Source organism: Equus przewalskii, chromosome 2 (genome assembly GCF_037783145.1).
Source record: "Equus przewalskii isolate Varuska chromosome 2, EquPr2, whole genome shotgun sequence".
NCBI classification, from domain to species: Eukaryota; Metazoa; Chordata; class Mammalia; order Perissodactyla; family Equidae; genus Equus; species Equus przewalskii.
In genome coordinates, this window is record NC_091832.1 from 11,048,029 (window position 1) to 11,066,997 (window position 18,969).

Here is an 18,969-nt window from a genome sequence, read left to right on the forward strand (position 1 = left end):
CTCGGAGGAAATGTCCATCTTTCTGTCCTTCCATTACGCCTGGCCACGGTCTCCTCCCAGCCCCACCTCCCCCAGGGCTACGTGGTGGGAGGCTCGAGCGCGGCGTGGCGATTGGGACCCGGGCCAGCTGCGGAGCCTGTCGGCTCTCGTTCGTGGGAAGAGGGTTCCGGGCTCAGGAGAGGGTGAAAACAGCGCAGCTCCTAAACCCCGGACCTAGGGCGCCGGCTTCGCAGCGACACGCCTGGGAGATGTGCAGCCAGGGGCAGGGGAATAAGGGACGTTTCCAAGTGTCTGGAGCGAGCGTGAGCCTCAGATCTGTGCCCCTACTGTCTGAGTGCATCCTGGGTTCAGGGCCCAAGGGCCTGTTTCTCCATCCGCATGTGTGTGTGTGCCCCTCCTGGTGATGGTGGCTCTGTGTGTCTGAGTACGTCCCTGAGCCTGAGTGCCTGTCCTGAGTCCCCCCTCCCGATCGCCCGATCTGTGCTGGGGACTGCCCTGGAAGGCTCGCCAGTTAGGCCCACCGCTCTACCCAGAGCATGAAGCGGCGCGACCTGGACGGGGACTCAAACCCACTCCGGGCCGCAGCGTGACCCCGGCAGGGAAGGAGGATGTGTGACGGTGCGAGCCTGGGTAGAGGTCTGGGACTATGGCGGGGAGAGGGAGGAGAGCGCACAGGGACCGGGCAGAGGAGAGCTGGGACGACTAGCTGCGGCCTCCTTCCCACCAATTACACGCCGCCTGCTGGAGCAGCAATACCTCGGGCACCGGACGCCCTTCCGCAGCCCAGAATTGGGGCGGGGTAGGAGAAAAGAGGGGGCATAGCCATCCAAACCAGGTCCCCCTACGCACCATACACACACACACACACACACACACACGTGTACACACACGCCATCGCGTTTAGGCTTTCGGAGCCCCAGGCAAGGTAACCGGCGAGGCCGTAAGCCCCGCTTGCACGAGGAATATTGCCGGGTGCCTGAGCCTTCCAGAGCCTCTGCGGAGCCGCGTAAGCCCCACAGAAACAGCAAGAGGACGAGCCAGAGTTCTGCCTTGCCGTGCAGACGCTGGGACAGATTCCTGGGGAACAGCGACCTCTGGAGGAGCCGCTTATCCACGCAAAGAATCAGAACTAGACGACCAGGTCTGGAACCAACGCTCCCTTTCCCCACCGCACCCTTTTGGCAAAGTCATCCAAAGACTCCTAACCTCCGGACTCCTCTTTGCACATGCTTGCTCTTTTCCTAACCTGTACCCATGCTTCAAATCCTTGCTCAAGTCCCTCCTTCTCCAGAAAGAAGCCTGGAGAGCCCAACCCATCTTCCCCTCTTCCTTTCTGAGCTCCCCAGAACCCACAGCTTGAACCCTCCACTCGAGCACTCCCACACTGCCCTGCACAGCCGACCTGCTTCCTGCCTCGCCCTTCTCCAAAGAGACCGTTAATCCATCCACTCCACCCACCCTTCTACATTGCATGCTGGGTGTGCTGTTTTTCTTTCCCTCTGGTAAATAAAGACTGAAGTCATTTATCCCAAAAGTGGACTGTAGGTTTTCAAAGCTAGTCTCTCAGATGGGAAAATTGAGACCCAGAGAAGGGCTGACTTGTCCACGGTCACCACACAGCAAATGGGTAGCAGAGGTGGAACTAGATCCCCAGTCTCTCATTTCCCGGGGTCCTCCCCATTTCACGGGTATGGGAGCAGGTAATGTGGGGGAGGACTCATTTTTGAGGGGCAAGGCCTGATTGGGGGATTTTGGGCATAGGAGAGGGGAAAGGCAGGAGGGAACTAGGGGAGGGGGCACTGCTCTGGATGGGTCAGTACAGAAGGAAGGGGGGCAGGAAGCAAGGAAGGGGGGGCTGGCAAAGGTGCCCTGGAAGGGCAGACCCTTCCTGCCCCAGCCCCAGCCCCAGCCCAGATCAAGCTACTTTGAAGGGCTCCAAATTTCAGGCATTGGCTGAGTGTCTTACATCAGCAAGTGGGTCAGGTGGAGGCTGGGAAGAGACTCAATCCAGACAAATACCACCCTTCTCTCTGCCCTGGGCAGTGACAGAGGGGCTGAGAAACCTCTGCTGCTAATACACACCCAGAGGGCGCTACTGAGACTCCAGCTCAACAGGAGGAGGCCTCCTGGCGCTGTAATTATAAAGTTAAAGGAGAAGCTGGGAGGGTGGTTTGCATGTAATTTGCATGAGGCCCCAGTGGTACCTGCCTGGCTGCCTAAGGCCTTCTCAGAGATGCATTGCTTTCTGGACATCACGTGCTTATCTGCCCTGGCTACTGGAAGCCTGCCCCACACCCCCATCTTCGCTTGTTCCAGTCTCACCTCCAACCCCTGCACTCCACTTGCACCTGATTTGCTCTTTCTCACCTCTTCACCTTGGCATGTGGCTCACTCCTCCCTGGCTCACTGCTAATCTTCCGTCCATTTCAAATGTCAAGCTTTGTGAGATGCTTCCCCCATGACAACACCCCACATTGGCCAGGCTGTGAAGGGCTCCTGCTTCTGTGCTCCTAAAGTACTTAGCTCCCTCTGTTGTCATGACTTGTTTTCCAGTCTTTGGCCCTCTGTAGACTGTGAGCTCCTTGAGAACAGGCATTATGTTGTCTTCATCCTCATCTTTCCTCCTCTACCTGGTGGGGATAATGTACCTATCTCAATGAGTTGTTGTGGGATTAAATGAGATATTGCATAAAAAGCACTTAGCCCAGTGCCTGAAATTTTGAAAGAGCTCAGTAAATGTTTCTAATTAGCATCATCATTGTTAATCACTCTACCTCCTGCTGGGCACAAAACCCAACACACATAGGTACCCCATTAATGTTAGATATGTGGATACGTGAACAAATGACTGAGTGAGTGAGTGGTGTGGCATATCTCTCCCTCCTGTCTGGAACTCCCCAGAAAGCTAGTTTACATCATCAATACAAATAATTGTTCTCCAAGGACAGACATCGTTTCTCCCCCATCAGTTTCTCCCCATCAGGAGAACATGTCCCGCATCAGAGAGGGTTTTCCATGGCCCCTGACCCCAGCAGTCACTGGATTTCTCTCTTGAGCTCTTTGCCTCCATTTCCTTCTTTTAAAATGGTTACAACCAGCCAAACCCTGCCAAAATCTTCCAGGGGCTCCCCACTGCTTCTAAGACAAAACTCAGTCTCCTTAGTCTGGTAAGCTGAACAGGTTTACAGTTTTGGGTGTCCCACCTCTCCATTGGCTAAGACCTCCCCTCCCATATTCCCTGTGGTCTTGATGGGACTGTCCGATCTCTGTCCTCACCCTTACCTCCGGGCGCAGACAGGCCACCGGGCTGGATCAAACATGGCAGTGAAGTCCAGGGCCTAGTGATTGGTCTAGGCAGGAGTAAGCCACCTAAACCAAGCCAATGGCTGCTTTTACAAGATTTGATATATGGACTCTGGGGCTCCAGGACATATGGACTCTGGGACTTCGGGAGTGGTGCCTCTCCTTTCGGATCGGAAGATAAACACTATCCTTCCTGCTATGTGGAGAGCACTGTGTGACATGGAAGCCCATACACAAAGGGAAACAGCCTAAAGAGAGAAATAGAGCTTAGTAACAGTGTTAGTCCCCCAAATCTGCCTGAAGCTAGAACACTTAGACTTTCCAGACATTCTAAAAATATTCCCCCTTTTGCTTAACCTAGGATTGCATTGAATTTCTGCTAGTTTGAGTCAAATGTCACAAACAGCAGAACCACAAGAGAGAAGGATCTTGGGTCCCTGAGACCACTGAGGTGCCCTGCCACCCTGAACTGCCAGCACAGACTTTTATGTGAAAAGGAAGTAAACGTCAATCTTGGTTAAGCCATTGTTGCGGAATTATCTCAGGGGGTGGGGTTGAGTCTGTTACTCACAACTGAACTTAATTAATACAGGAAGGGATGGGAAATTCCAATAGGGCTGTTGCTCAGAGATACTATTTTGATAGTAGTGAGCTCCCCATCATGGAAATGCATGAGCAGAGGCTGGGTAATCACTGGGCAGGAATCTTAGAGGCAGCCAGGTGCAGCAGAAAGAGTACAGGTCTTAGGGCTGGGTTCACATTTTGCTCCGACCACTTAATAGTTTCAGACAAATAATCTCTCCAAGCCTCAGTTTCCTCATTTGTAAAGTATCTAGACAGCTGGGTTGGATATGGAGACCAAGGAGATTTCCTAGGCTGCCACCTTGCAGGGACTCCTGAGACCTAGTACTCTAGTTGGAGCCAACTATGGGTCAGGAGCCCTCAGTGAGTTCCTCGCTCCCCTCTCCAGCCTTGACATTTTGGAGGATGCCTGCTCCAACTTGCCAGGAGAATGCACCTCCTCCTCTGTTCATGCGACTGGATGGCGAGGAGCAGTGGGGCCTGAGTGGAGAGGCCTGGGATCTACCCCCAGTCCTGCCCCTGCCGTCCTGTGTAACCTCAAACATGCGTCTGCCCTTCCCAGGTCCCCAGTTTCCTCATCTGACATGTGAGAAATGCAGCCCCTGTCCTGGACAGCCTGCCTCCAGAGTCAGGTCTCATAACCACTGTGCCCTCCCTACGGTTCCGAATGTGAGCAATTGCCATTCACGGCAATAATCATCATGTTTCTGCATGGCCTTGCCCTGCCCAGGCTCCTGCTCATCCCGGCCTAGGTCAGCCCCAAGTGGCAACATCTGCTACAGGAGCTGACATCACAGGTCTGGGCCAGCCCCCAGGTTCCCAGGCGGCTGAGGGCCTTGTTTCCAGCCATGGAGTGTGGCTGCCCCTTAGCCACATGCGTCCCTCTCACAGGGGGCTCTGCTTGATCTGCCCTCACCCACTTCCTCCCACAAAGCTGAGGCCACTCAGCTCTGAGGGGTTAGAGGCAATGAAATGGGAAATCCGAGGCCAGAGAGGAGCAGATTTTAAGACATGATTGTATGATCAGAAGAAGGGAGTCACAGTTGAGGTCCCAGCTGGGGAGGGCGGGGCAGGAGAGATGACAGCATTCAACAGGAAGCCTAGAGGCCCAGAGGTCCAAAGAGCCCGAAGGTCCTGACACCTGCCCCTGATGCCCAGGATTTGGGGGCTAGAAGAGAGAAGGAGCATCACCCTGGACAGACTGACAGCCAGGGCGCAGACCCCACCCAGGGTGGAGGTGCTAAGTGCCCAGACTTCCCAGATCCAGAGGCCAAAACATCTGGTAAGGGGCCCTGGAGAGAGACTTTGATGGGAAGGCCACTGGGGAGGAGGGCAAAGAGGTTTGAGAAGATGAAATTCTGACCACGGTCACCAACTGTCCTTTTGAGAAATAAAAGAGGACAGCTGCCGAAAGAGCCAGTGTGACCACACAGGGAGCTTGGTGTCCTGACAAGGGCTGAGTGGAAATGCACTTCTGGGAATTTCTCCTTCATGTATACCTACACAGGTGATGTATGCCCAAGGTGTCACTGCCGCTGGCTTTGGAATGACAAAGGGTATGAAATAACGTACATGTCCGCGATTAGGGGGTTGATTACACAAATAATGGCCCATCCATATAAGGGAATAGTATGCTGTGTAAACTAGAATAAAGAAGTTCTATATATATTGATCTGGAAAGAGCTCCAAGATATGTTGTTGAGTGAAAAAAATCAAGATACCTAACAGCATAAACATTATGCTTCCAACTGTGGTTTGTTTTTTTTTTTTTTAGGAAGATTAGCCCTGAGCTAACTACTGCCAATCTGCCTCTTTTTGCTGAGGAAGACTGGCCCTGAGCTAACATCCGTGCCCATCTTCCTATACTTTATACGTGGGACGCCTACCACAGCAGGGCTTGCCAAGCAGTGTCATGTCTGCGCCTGGGATCCGAACCGGCGAACCCCAAGCCACTGACGCAGAACATTCGCACTTAACTGCTGCACCACCGGGCCAGCCCTCCACTGTGTTTTTTTAAGGGGGAAAATAATGTATATTTGTTTTGGTTTGTATATGCAACAAAAATATGTAGGAGGATGAATAAAAACTGAACAACTGATTATCTGTTGAGGCAAATGGGGAACAAAAATGGAGGTGAGACTTTTCACTGAATACTTTTTTTATATGGAATCATTCCAATAAATAAGGCTGAGTGTGCAGAACTGAAGAGTAATGAAGGCCATTACTACATGCTGGGCACTTCCTATGGGCTCCAACATGAACTGTGGTTGGTGGCTGTAGTTTTGAAGGTGGGACATGAAAGCAAGACTTACTGGGTGCCTCTGAGCATTGGCCTGCCACCCGTCAGGCAGGGAGGTAGGTGGGTCTGCTAGCTAGGACCCCAGACTTTCTACCTTGCCCACCTCTCTTCTGTCCCCATCCTTCTGTCTTTGCCTCCTCTCTTGGTCCCACTGAAATTGCTCTGGAAGTAGTCAGACTTTTTCAGTTTGACAAGCTAGACAAGGATTAGGATGGAGGAAAGGGTTTTATAGAAACTAAAATAGCAGGCTCTCCCCTCCCTTCCTTGAAAACCCCAAGCCAGAGCTCACCTCCTCCAGGAAGCCTTCCTCGTGAGGCCCACCAAGCCCCAACCCCTCCACATTGCAGGGAGATGGTCTGATGCCCAAGGTGGGGCCTGCGTCCCCCTCAAGCCAGGCCTAGGCCTCTTGTCTCTAACTCTCCTCCACCCCTTAAACCTCAACTCCAGCCTCCAGACAAGGGGTATCTCAGGCCAAAGCCTGGCATGCCCGCCCTGGCCAGGCTGCCCAGGGAGGGATACAGTGGACAGAGAAGGGGCAAGCCCTGTCCTGGGAAGCCCACAGCCAGGCAGGGGAGAATATCCTCCCCCAGCATCACTACGGCTGTAGCAGTTACAAAGGCCGTCCCACCCAGGCAGAGAGAGCAGGGCACATTCTCGCTAGTTCAGAGGAGCCTGAGGCTGGGGTCGGGGCAGAGGCTTGAACTGGTGAGTGGCCACAGTGACCTGAGAGCTCCCTGATCTTGTCAGCACTCTGCACTATATTGTCACCCACCAATAGTTGACTCCTTTGCGCAAGGCCATCGTCTGATTCCTCTGAGTCCTCGCTGAGGTGGGGCGCACAGTCACAGAGCCTGGAGAGAGCTGTGAGTTGCTGTGACAGAGGGAGAAGGAAGGCCTTGCCTGAGTGTTAGAGTAGACCTCAGGTTTCCTGACACCCACCCAGCACACTTTCCGCTATTTCCTTCTTACGGAGTGGATCAATTCTCTGCAGCTAGAACCACCTACCACACCCCCATTCCAAGCCCCTCTAAGTGGGCCACTACCAAGGGCTGCGAAGAAGAATGGAGGAGGATGGAATATCTGGAAGGGCTTCCCAGGGGAGGTGGGAACTGCAGCCAACTTTCCTCTTCCACACCAAACAATTGGGTTCCCCCTGGAGCAAGTGCCTCTCTGCCACCAGAAGCCACCCCAGCCGCAACCAGCGTCCAAATGGATCCTGGCTTCATTCCACTGCTTTCCTGCTCAAATCAGGTGCATACAAGGTGGCCAATAGGTGGCGCTTTTGTCTCCACAAAATTGGTGAGGGGAGAGGGAGGAGGGGGCCGGAGTACAGGGAAAGGAGGGGAAGAGGGAGCGTGGAAGGGGGAAGAAGTGGAAAACTGGAAGAAAAAAAAAAAAAAGGAAACCAAACCTATCACTTGGCTTCGAAAAGTACCTTTCAAGATCAGGACTGTGGGCGTGATGGATGGGGCAGGGGAGAATATGGTGTGAACTGAGGAATTTTTTTGGTGCCTGGGGCTTTTGATCCAAGTTTCCACTGCCACTTGCCTATTCCTTGGAGGCAGAGAATGACTTTGGAGTCAGGCGGACCTAGAGTCAAGTTCTGAGTGGGTCACTTTGCAGCTTGACCTGGGTAAGTCACTTAACCTTTATAAGCCCCAATTTCATCATCTATAAAGTGGAGCTGTTAATTCTAATAATGCCACCCTGCGTTCCAGGGATAAGCTGTGTTTGATCGTGCATTGTTCCGATGCAGTACCGGATTCGGTCTGCTGATATTTCATTGAGGATTTCTGCATCTTCCTTCATATGTGCGAATGGCTGTATTTTGCATGCTCACGCCTTCTGTATTGGGTTTTTCATAAGGTGATTAAGTAGATAGAATTGGGATGACTTCTGTTTTTTCTGTGTTCTGGAACAATTTATGTAACTAGAAAAATAGGTTCCTTGATGGTTTGACAGAATTCACAGGTAAGACCAGCCAGCCGAGGTGCTCCCTGGCGGGAGCAATGAAGGAACCATCTCTGGCAGTGTTTTCATTTCTTCTGGACTAAGAGGTCTATTGCGATTGGTTACTCCTTAAATCAGTCAAGCCCGACCAGAGTGCCTACCAGCCAAATGACCACCCTCAAGCTTTCAGGGTCAGCATGAGGCTAGTAAGTTTGTAACCTCTCTGGAATAGGAGGATTTGTTTCTATTCTTTTGTGGCTACTTTCCTTTGTCACCACCCCTACTTCCACCAAGTCACCCTCCTTTCCCGCCTGGATACAGCAGTAGCCTTTTCATTGGTCTCCCCACCCCACCCCACATCCCCTCTAATGGCATGTTTGGGGCTATGAAATTTCCTCTGAGCACAAGTTTGACTACATCCTATGGATTTTAATGTGTGCTGTTCTCACTTTTATTAATTTATAAATAATCTGTACTTTTAATTTTCCTCTAACCTAAGAGTTAGTTAGATAAGCATTTTTAAATCTTCAAGTGGTTAATTCAAATTGTGGTCCAAGAACATATTCTTATACATGTAGGAATTTATGAACATTTTTGAATGTTGTGTTTTCATTTCAATAATAATCTTAAGCACATTCATATAAGCATATTCTGGACCACTTAGAAGACCTCTTGATATCATGAGTATCAGAGATCTGGTATTTAGAGTCTTCATTTGCATTTATTATCAAGTAGTGCTATTTTAATCTTGAGATGAGGCAAAAAACAGTGTAGACTTTATAAATACATGCTGCGTTTGGGCCAGTTGGAGGCATGGCCTGCTATATGAAGAAATGTTTGCAGTTCATTCAAAAGAAAAAGATGGTGAGTCAATTTAATGTCACATGGCTCAAGGCAAGCCAAACCCAAAAGACCTCAGGGCCACACTCATGTGCAAGTAATTTAGTTTCAGCAAGACAATATCTTCTTTTACATTTGATTAATGTTATGGGTTTGAATTTTTATTTTGTAGTTCTGTTTGAATTTAATTTATATAAAAATTGTTTTACAGTTACATAAAAGATACATGTCTAAGGATTTTATACCTGTTAATAAAAAATTAAGTCAATACTGGGGGTCCACAGGACTTTTTTCCTTTAAAAGGAAACCACTTTAGCCTCCTGTATCTTGCAAAATGCTCCCCCTCCCTCATACTTCTAGGATCTTCCAAAGAAGGACCTCACCTGGGCTTAAAACCACGCCAGTCACTACAGCAGAGGGTCTCCACGTTGTGCATTTGTCCTTCTGCCTTCCCAGGTGAGGCCCACAGCCCTGAAAATTGCCTGAAGGAGCTTTGTTGATATGCTTGCCTGTGTCCCTGCCAAGGATGCCACTTTCCTGTGTACTCAATTTTCCATGTGCCAGGGTGATGTTGGCCTCTTTCTTGAGCCAGGTCCCACAGGCCCTCTAACCAGCTCAGCACCATCCTGGGCCCAAAGCCATCCTTCCAGTGTTCCAGGTCCCCCTAAGTCAGGAAGCAGCCCCCTCAGCACACCAATAAAGAACTCCCTATTCCTCTAAGGAACTCCAAACCTTTCCCTCCTTAACCTTCCTGCCAAAACTCACATCCCTCATTTCCATAACAATGAGGCACCTTCAGTTTCCCAGTAGGCAGTGCATACTGAACCCAGGAAACAATCTCCCATTCCCCTCTTCCTCAACCTCCCAAAATAAAAGACTATAAAACACAGCTTCGCCTTAACCATTTCGTTATCAAAGTGTACACTTAGCTCCTCACACTAAAATAATCACCTTAATTTCAGATGTGCAAAATTTTCCCCCAAATTTACCTCGACTGAAACAAAGAAACAAAGCAAGAGAAAGGAAGATATGGAAGCAAAGGATCCAAGACAGGAGAGAGATGGAGGGAATTCCAAAAGAGAGAGTGAGTGGAAATTTCAGGTCCACATCTGTGCAGCAGACACGGAGAGCAATCAGCCCAGACCGGAGCTGGAGGACAGCGGGCTCTGGGAGAGATGCCCCCGGGAAAGGAAAAACACAGCAACCAAAAGCAATGACAGATTTCCTAGTACGTTTGACCTCGTGGACAATCGTACCACAGCTATTGGAAGATACAGGAAGATTTAGCCATGAATACAAAGAAAGCTAAGCAAATGAAAAAACATGGCATTGACTCCAGGCAAAATCAAGAGTTGCACCACAAAAACAAAACAAAACCTGATAGTCATGGTACACTAGTAGCTTATCAGAGAAAAATATTTATATAGTAAGAATAACGTAAATGCTAAAAACTAATTTAACCAGAAGTTGGTAATGTGGGTGGGGATGGGAAGAGAGAGAAATTTTAAAGGTCACTGATCATCTATCATAATAGAAAGTTAATCATTACTGTCTCAAGAGAGAGGAGTATAAACGTGGGAATGTGGAAGTATATTCCAAAGGAGACAAATATGAATTGAACAAAGCAGAGGTCCCGAGAGTGGGGCAGGACACCAGTAAAGGCGTTTGCTATTTGACTTGTTAGATTATCTGCTTGTTTCAATTTAATAAGATCAAAAATTAATTGTTAAAAGTGTGTCTGCAGATTAAAGATGACTTCTAGGTTTCTACAAGAATGAAGGGGAAGTATTTACTTAACAGTTCTCAAGTCTCTATTCAGATTATTTTCTGCAAAAAGGGGAGCAGGGCAATAATATTGAAATCTCTCTTCTAGATAAAAAGTGCTTGGTGCTTTTTAAAGACAGAGTTGGATTAAGGCTGTTTTTTGTTTTTTTCAGCATCTACCAAAGTGTCACAATTCTTGGGGCACTCTACCACACATAGCTTTCCAGACAATGGACTCTGTAAGGGCAAGAACAGTCTCGGGTTTGTATCTGCACTGACCTCAGAGCCCAGCACACACCTGGCACACGGTACGCCCTCAATGCTGTGGAATAGGGAAAATTAAAGAGGCATTTTTAAAATAAAATCTTACTCGTTTTCCATTTCAGAAATGACATTTCTAGAATTTCCATACAGACATTTCCCACCTCGTCCTGACCTCACTGTTCCAAGATCCCAGGGACAGAGACCTGCAGGGTGGTGACAAGAATGGAATTCAGAGCTCAAGAAGCACTTCCTGGCTTCAGCGGAGGGAGAGGGGTCATCCCCTTCCCTGGAAATTTCTTGGATTAGGAAGGAATTTATCAACAGGTACTCTGAGGCGGGAGGAGGAGCTGTAACACCATTTGGGAGCAGAGGAACATTTGCGATCTTTGTAGAGACTTACTCCTTCAGGAACTGAGGGCTGGATCTTCTGGCCCCTGCTGGGCCCCAGGGAGGGGCAATTTCCTCATAGGATGAATGGGCAAACCGCCTCCACCTCCACCTCTTTCACCTCTGTGGCCTCTTTTGCAGGTCACTGTGAGGTCCACAAGTGAGAATGGATAAGAAAGTGCCAAATACTGTTAAGCCAGTCCTTATTCAGTAAGTCAGGCACAATATTAGACTGTGGGGATTCACTCAGTCAGTCAACAAATATTAAGTGAAGGGCTGCTATGCATCAGGCAAATTAGATCTGACTTTTTCAGGGGTTAACAGCTCAGGGAGGGGGTCCATCCAGGGCATTTCACACCAGACTGTGCATCACTACAGCCCTACCTCCAAAGAGGGCCTTCCCTTCTTGCTCAGATTTCTGGCACATTTCTCCTCCAGAAGCTGCTCATTCTCCACCCTCACCCTCCACCACCACCCCAGAGCTTTAAACTCCTGTATCTAAGAAAGGTGCATCTGGCCTGTCCAACATGCAAATCTTGATCACCCCAGGCTCAAGGCACACTGATCCCCTCCCCCACCCTTCGCTACAACTAATCCAGGCCCTAACAGACCAGGAGCCCCCGGGCGAGGGAGCTTGGAAAGCCTGACGCTTAGCCTTTGGGTCAGCACCGGAGAGCAGGACTGGGTCAAAGGCCAGCTCCCTCCCTCGTACTGCAACTTCGGAGTCTCTGCTCACTGCTGCCCTGTCCTTGGTGCTGGGGACAGTCATAAATCAGCTCAAGTCCCTGCTGCCCCAGCTCCCAATCCAGCAGGGGAGGTAAGACAGGGGGCATGGCTGATGGGGCAGAGTTGAGCTCCAGAAGTGCAAAGGGGGATGTGTGACTCTGCCGCCTGGTCCCACTTCTTAAAGTAGGGAGCTTGAGCCTTTTAACTTGAGCCCCTAGCCTTGGCCCAGCGCCTTTCCTCCAGAATACTGTGCATGCTAATTACCTGGGGATTTTGTTAAAATGAGGAATCTGATGATTCAGTGGGCTGGAGGTGGAGCCTGAGAGCCTGCATTTCTAGCAAGCTCAAGGGTAATGTTGAAGGCCCGTGGACCACACTTTGAGTGCAGGGCTTCTGAGCACTTCTCCCATCTCTCTGAGGACTGGTTGGCCATGTCTCTCCCCCAAGGATCCCTAAGCTCCAGAAGGCAGGGATCTTGCCCATTTGTTTAGTGATGTGTTCCCAGTGCCTGGCACAGTGCTTGGCACATTCAGTAAGTACCTGCTGGAGGAGTGTCCAATGCTCCCTTATCCCTGGGAGCTGGGAAGAATCCCACAGAGCAGACAAACCCACTGCCCAAACACACGCGCGTGCACACCCCACCTCATCTCCACCAGCCTCTGGGACACAGCAGGTGATGGCATTTCATGAGGCCTCCTCCCTGCATAGCTATGGCTTAATCACATCCTAATCCCACTTCCTGAACCTTTGCCTGACAACTCACAGGGGGCTCACCCCACGTGGCAACCTAAGATCCTGCACTAAGCTCACCACTGCCTCCCCAGACCACCCCCAAGTCACCAGCCAGCACACTGAGCCCAGAGGAAGGTTTCCTCTTTCTTTTTAATTGGACCAGCTTTATTTAAAAAAATAATAACCTACTAAGTTTTAAGTTTTCCAGATGGTGGGGCAGCCTACGGACTCCCCTTTCAGTCAGGAGCCCCTGGTGCTGCTTTTCTCAGAAATCTCGAAGAACTGTCCTCGGGGCCTGGCAGAGTGCTGCCAGGTGTGTCTGTGTGGAAGGAGAGCTCTCTCCCGGGAAGACACCAAGGGCAGACAGGTAGGTAGGGGCAGCGAACAAACACGTGGGGAAATGAAGGGAAGACAGCAAGGGAGTCATCAACCCGGGAGTCTGACTTCTAATATGTTGTAAAAACCACGAAGGAAGGTTGAAGAAGTAAGGAGCCCGTCGAGGAAGAGGCTTGAGAGCGAAGGTGTGGAATTTACCAGAAACCTGGGGTGGGGGCTCACTGGTGGTGGGACAGGGGGCCCATAACAGCGCTGGGGGAGTGCACAGATTGGGGCTCCCAGTGGAGGGAGAAGAAATGAGGGACTCGCAAGTCCGGTTCGGGGCAGGGGGTTCCGTGCGATGGAGAGACGGTGGGAGTCTCCCCAGGGATGAGGGACAGAGAAGATGTCACCGGCGCGCCGGGTCCAAGAGGCAGGGATGCGGAGCTCAGGTGCGCGCCCAGCCCGGGGGCAGCCCCGGTCCCGGCGGAGAGAGGGCCCCGCAGGGCGCTGGGCTCACAGGTAGCGCTCCAGCCCCGGCGAGTAGCCCGGCGGCCGCAGGTAGGCGTCCCCGGGGCCGAGCGGCCCGAGCGCGGCGGCGGGCCCCGCCAGGGCCAGGAGCGGCTCGGCGGGCAGCGGGCCGGGGCCAGGGCCGGGGCGCGCGGGGGGCAGCCCCAGGCGCTCGGGGCCGGCCGGGTAGAGCGGCGGCGCGGCGGCGGCGGCGGCGCAGGGCGGGAAGGCGGCGTCGGGCGCGGCGCAGCAGGGCGGCTCGGGGGCGCCCAGGCCGGCCAGCTCGGGCGGCAGGCTCACCAGGCTGTCGACGCTGAAGAGGCGCGCGGGCCCGGGCCCGGCGGGCGGCGGCGGCGGCGGCAGCGCGGGCGCGAAGGGCGCGTAGGGGCAGGGCGGCGGGCCGGCGGCGGGCGCGGGCAGCTCGGCGCGCTTGAAGCGCTTGCGGCGCCGCAGGAAGCTGCCGTTGTCGAACATGTCGGCGGCCGCGGGGTCGAGCGTCCAGTAGTTGCCCTTGCCCGGGTTGCCCGGCTCGCGGGGCACCTTGACGAAGCAGTCGTTGAGCGTGAGGTTGTGGCGGATGCTGTTCTGCCACTTGCGCGGGCTGTCGCGGTAGAAGGCGAAGCGCTCGGTGATGAAGCGGTAGATGGCGGCCAGCGTGAGGCGGCGGCCCGGCGCGTGCGCCAGCGCCATGGCGATGAGCGCGATGTACGAGTAGGGCGGCTTCCCGCGCTGCAGGGGCCGCCGCCGCCGCCGTCCCGCGCCCGACGCGGGCGCAGGCTCGGCCCCCCCGCGGCCCGCCGCCGCCTCCTCGGGCTCGGGCTCGGGGCCCGGCTCGGCGGCGGCGGGCGGCGACGGCGGCGGCCCCGACGGCGCGACCGAGGGCAGCGCCGGGAAGCCCGAGAACGCGGCGGGCGGCTCCATGTCGCTGCGCCCGGTCATGGGGAGGCGGCGGCCCCGGCCCGCGCTGCTCCGGGAGAGCAGGGGCCGCTGACCGGCCTTATATGGACACAGCCCCCCTCCCCGTCCCCCCAGCCTGGGACAGGGCTCGGACCTGCCCGCTGGCCAGCCCTCCCGCCTAATTTGCCATCCCAATGCCCCAACTAGGCTCACAGGACCCCCACCCCCACCCCCTCCACACACACACACACACACACACACACACACATTTCGCCCCTCCCTGGTCTCGTCCCTTTGGGTCAGTCTTTCCCAGACCCAGCCTCAGCCCTTCCCCGCCTCCACTGAGTCAGGCCCTGGCCCTGGCCCCATCCCACCAGATTCGAACAGCCCCCTTCCCTTTCCGCCCCTCCCTCCATCCCCTCCCCTTTGGGTCAATGCCAATCACAAATCCACCCATTCAGTGCGCTCTCCAGGCCCCCTCCCCATTATGCTTCTCCCAGCTGAGTCCTGTCGCCTCCAGCCTCCTCTGCTAGCCTCCTCCTGGTCCTTCCAACCCCAGCGGGGCAGAAATGAGGGCGCCCAGGGTGGCCTTGCCAGCCCTCAGCGTCCTCACGCTGTGCTGGTCAGGGAGGCGTCGGCCCACCCTCGGACATTAGGCAATGTGGCAGGGTAGGGTGCAGGGAAGGGCAGGGCGAGGCGGGCTTTGTCTCAAGGGAGGACCTTTGGTGGCTGCAGGGTCACCATCTCCTCTCTCTGCTGCCTGCCCCACAACTCTGTCCTGTCCAGCCCACTTGTGAGCATTCTTTGAAAAAACGGAATGGTGAAAAGTGGTCCAACTAGCAGATTTGGGAACTAGAGGACCAACTGCTTTAAATCAAGAGCCCCCAGAACATCCACAACTTGGAGTTGCCTTTCTGGCTGCTGCCTCTCCATGCCCCTTCTGTCCTAGAAAAAGGTTCCCTTTCTTACACACACAGCGTGCGGGCTGGGAAGATGCGCAAAGCGGGCCTGCTCAGCCCGGGGTTCCAAGGAGCAGTTACTGTGTCAGAGAGAGCCCCCAAGTGCTTCCACAGACCGGATATGCATTTTCTCACTTAAGTGTGAACGCCTTGTGAGGTGGGTGCTGTTATTATTCTGTTTTGCAAAGGAGAAAACTGAGGGTCCGAGAGGTTAAAGTGACTTAGCCAACTTTACACGGCTACTAAGTGGCAGAGCTGGCCTTAAACCCAGAGTTCAGAGCACTGGAGTCTGCTAAGAACACCGGATTTTATAGCTGAGACTGTAGAAATGCTTTGCTCAAGGGTTCTTCCAGCTCTTACAATTTCAGCTGCAAAGTTGATTGATGCCTAGCCTCTCTCCTGACCTCCGGGTCAGCATATCCAGGTGACCACTGGGCATCACCCTCAGCCCACTGCAGCCCCTGACCCCCGCCTGCTCCCCTTCCTGTGTTCCAGATCTCAGCACATGGTGTTTGCCCTCGCCACCCAGATCAGAAACGTGGACATGATCATGGGCTCCTCCCTCCCCCATCACGCCCACATCCAAGCAGTCTGTGAGTCCTGTCAGTGCCGCGTGGATTCCAGATCCATCTCTCCCTCAGTTCTCCAGGCCTTGGTTTAGTCCACCTCATTCACCGAGCACTTCTGTGCCAGGCCCTTTGCCAGCACTCAGGGAAGACAGAGATGAAGAAACTCACAGCCTGGTGGAGAGATGGACACAGACAATTACAACTATGAGAGAGGTGGGCAGAGGGGGCTGCAGAAGCAGAGGGGAAGGAGATGATGACACTCGGAGGTCTAGAGACAACCCCTCGCCCCACAACAACGAAGAGGCAACAACCCCTGGCTTATAGGAGAACAGGTCCCGCCTCAGGACGCTCTTCCTGGCATTCTGCAGTCTGAGCACAGGCCTTATGGACAGGACAGTGCAGTCACCACAAACAGCTCACCAAAGAAGCCAAGACACGCGGCTGCAGCAGCGAGGAATCTAGCACCAAGAGCTGAGGGACCCGCGGCCCGTTGCTCCCTTGGGCCTGGGTTTCCTCACCTGCCAAATGGGGGCAGTGATGAACCCTCTCAGCGCTGTTGGGAGATTCGGATGGGTCGTGTGTGAAAGTGCCTGGCCCACACTGGCCCTGGGCAAAAGGAGACTTTTTTTCTACTACACACTGGCATTTCCACTATTAAAGCAGGAAGGGAAGGGGAGGGGCAGAGCCAGAGACAGGATTTCAGAGCCTGTGGATTTTCAACCAGGTGCAGCACACCCTGCAGCTAGACTCACACAGAGCCAGAGGCACCATCTTCCCCACCCTCCCTTAGGGCTGAAGCCCCCTCCGAAGCCCCTGCCACAGCCTCTGTCTCACACCCTCAGATGGAGAGTGGCTCTTACTGCCTCCCACAGCAGACTAAGTGCGTGCGTAGAGCCTGGGACATAGTATATGTTGAGTAAACGACACTGAACGTGCAGGTCGGCTGTGCTGATCCTGGGAAAGGTGGGGGCAGGGAGCTGGGCCAAAGGGGTGAGAACCCAGACTTTTCCAGTTCTCTGTGCCTGCCTGGCCCCCTCCATTGGGCCTGCTTCCCAGAGCCGAGCAGGCCGGAGTGAGGGGGTAGCCCAAGGGCTAATCCGTGTTTTCAGCGTGGCTGGGCCCTCTTTTCACAGGCCCTGGGCCGGACGGGATGCGGCTGAGCATCCGGGCATAAGATGGCCAGTGAAGGCGGCCCCTTTCTCATGGGCCTGGATTCCAGGCGGCCCAACGTCTGAGTGGAGCCCCTGGGGCGGGGGGAACATAGTGGCTGGGCTGGGCAGTCCTTTGTCTGACCACGCTGGGTGGATATTCAGGCTGGCAGGAGGGATTAATGGCCAGGGATTGGCCCTGGGGCCGGCCTTCCCACTGCCCTTTGGAGGCCAAAGGCCCAGGTCAGGGCACACAGCGTTGATGGCTCCCTAGATAGGAGTGGAAATTCCCACCCTGTCCAAAGCTGTTAGCATCAGCCCCCAAGGCTCCCTGCCCCCAGCCCCCTCAACAGAGGCACCATGAGCCAAGATGGGCTTCGAGGCCAGGAGCAGAGTGTTGGGGACAGAGCTTCCCAAGCACTCTGGCTGGGAGAGGGGCTGAGGCTGAAAGTCATTTCAAGTCCTTCCCCAAGTTTACAGCCCCTCTAGGAGGGCCCCACGATTGCCCCCATCCCTACCCCCAGAACTCTGGGGAGAAAGAGCTATGTTAACCCAATGAGAGTCCAAGGGGCCAGCCTGGGCTGTCACCAGACCCCATAAGGCTTCCTGGAATACTCCTCAAATCCCTCTAGTTTGAGAACACTCTGGAGTCATTTATTCCTAAAGACTTCCATCATAGCATCCACGGATCCCATAGCCCAAAGGCTGCAGAAGCGGCTCAGGAACCAAAGGAACTCTCAGAGACACCCCTACCCAACCCCCTGCCACCCAGAGATCCTGAGGCTGCTACGGGGCCTCCTCGCTCTTACCCTCAAAACCAGAGCTGCCCAGGATGCTGCTCCTTCCTCAGGATCCTGGGGCAGACAGTTCCGACCTGGCTGGGGAGCATACAGGGCCCCCATTCTCGTGTGGCCTTGTCCAACCAGGCTGCTCCTAAACTAGGGTTGAGAGCAGCAGCCCAGCCTTACCCACAGGCCTGACCCCTGTGGGGTGCCCTCTGGGGTAAGGGTCTGAGCCAGGCTCAGGAAAGGGAACAAGGGCAGGCCTGACTCTGCGAGCATCAGAGACCAGCCCAGGAGTATGATACCCCTCCTCATGACTCTTCATTCCTCCAGCACTTCCACTCAGCAAATCCTGAAAGGCTGTGTCCAGGCCGCCTGGGTGCTGGGTCAGGGACGAGTCAGACTGTTCGCTGCCTTCGCTGCGCTCAGAGCGGGCAGCCACACAGACACTCCCCATACAGAGTGGTCAGTGTGTGATGTGGGCAGAGAAGGGACTGCAGGGGCACAGAAGAGGGGCCTCACCCAGCCTGGCAAACTCAGGAGGCTTCCTGGAGGGGATAAAGCTCCAGCTGGCCAGCAGGGGCAGCCCCAGGCTGGATTGGGGCTCATTCTCTGAGCCCCCATCACATCTCCATCACTGCACTTACCTTCCCGACTCTTCAGGTGTCCGTCTCCCGCACTGGACTCTGTATACACTCTGGGCAGGTACCATGTCCCACTCGTGTTTGGATCCCTGGCACTTAGGATAGTGCTTGGCACAAGTTGATGGTCAGTAAGTATGTATCAGATGGCTGGAAGGAAGGCTGGATCCTAGGACAAGAAAACCAGGGGTCGAACTTCTGACGGCAAGAGGAAATGGGCCTTTCTGGGAAGTGCAAGACTGTCAATGTTTTTCTACTAAGAATGACATGACCTAATATATGTAAAGTTCTTAGGCCACAA

At 53.8% G+C, this 18,969-nt stretch overlaps 1 protein-coding gene across 1 annotated transcript; it reads right to left on the reverse strand.

The window, feature by feature from the left end:
• Positions 1 to 12,990: 12,990 nt before the first annotated feature.
• On the reverse strand, positions 12,991 to 14,611 carry FOXE3 (forkhead box E3). Its single transcript, XM_070592681.1, has one exon. It carries the CDS (start codon positions 14,609 to 14,611, stop codon positions 13,679 to 13,681), a length of 933 nt encoding a protein of 310 aa, XP_070448782.1. The 3' UTR covers positions 12,991 to 13,678.
• Between the last annotated feature and the right edge of the window lie 4,358 nt (positions 14,612 to 18,969).

Excerpts from the sequence above, each read along its gene's own strand:
- FOXE3 (XM_070592681.1), bottom strand. The coding sequence starts at position 14,611 with ATGACCGGGCGCAGCGACATGGAGCCGCCCGCCGCGTTCTCGGGCTTC.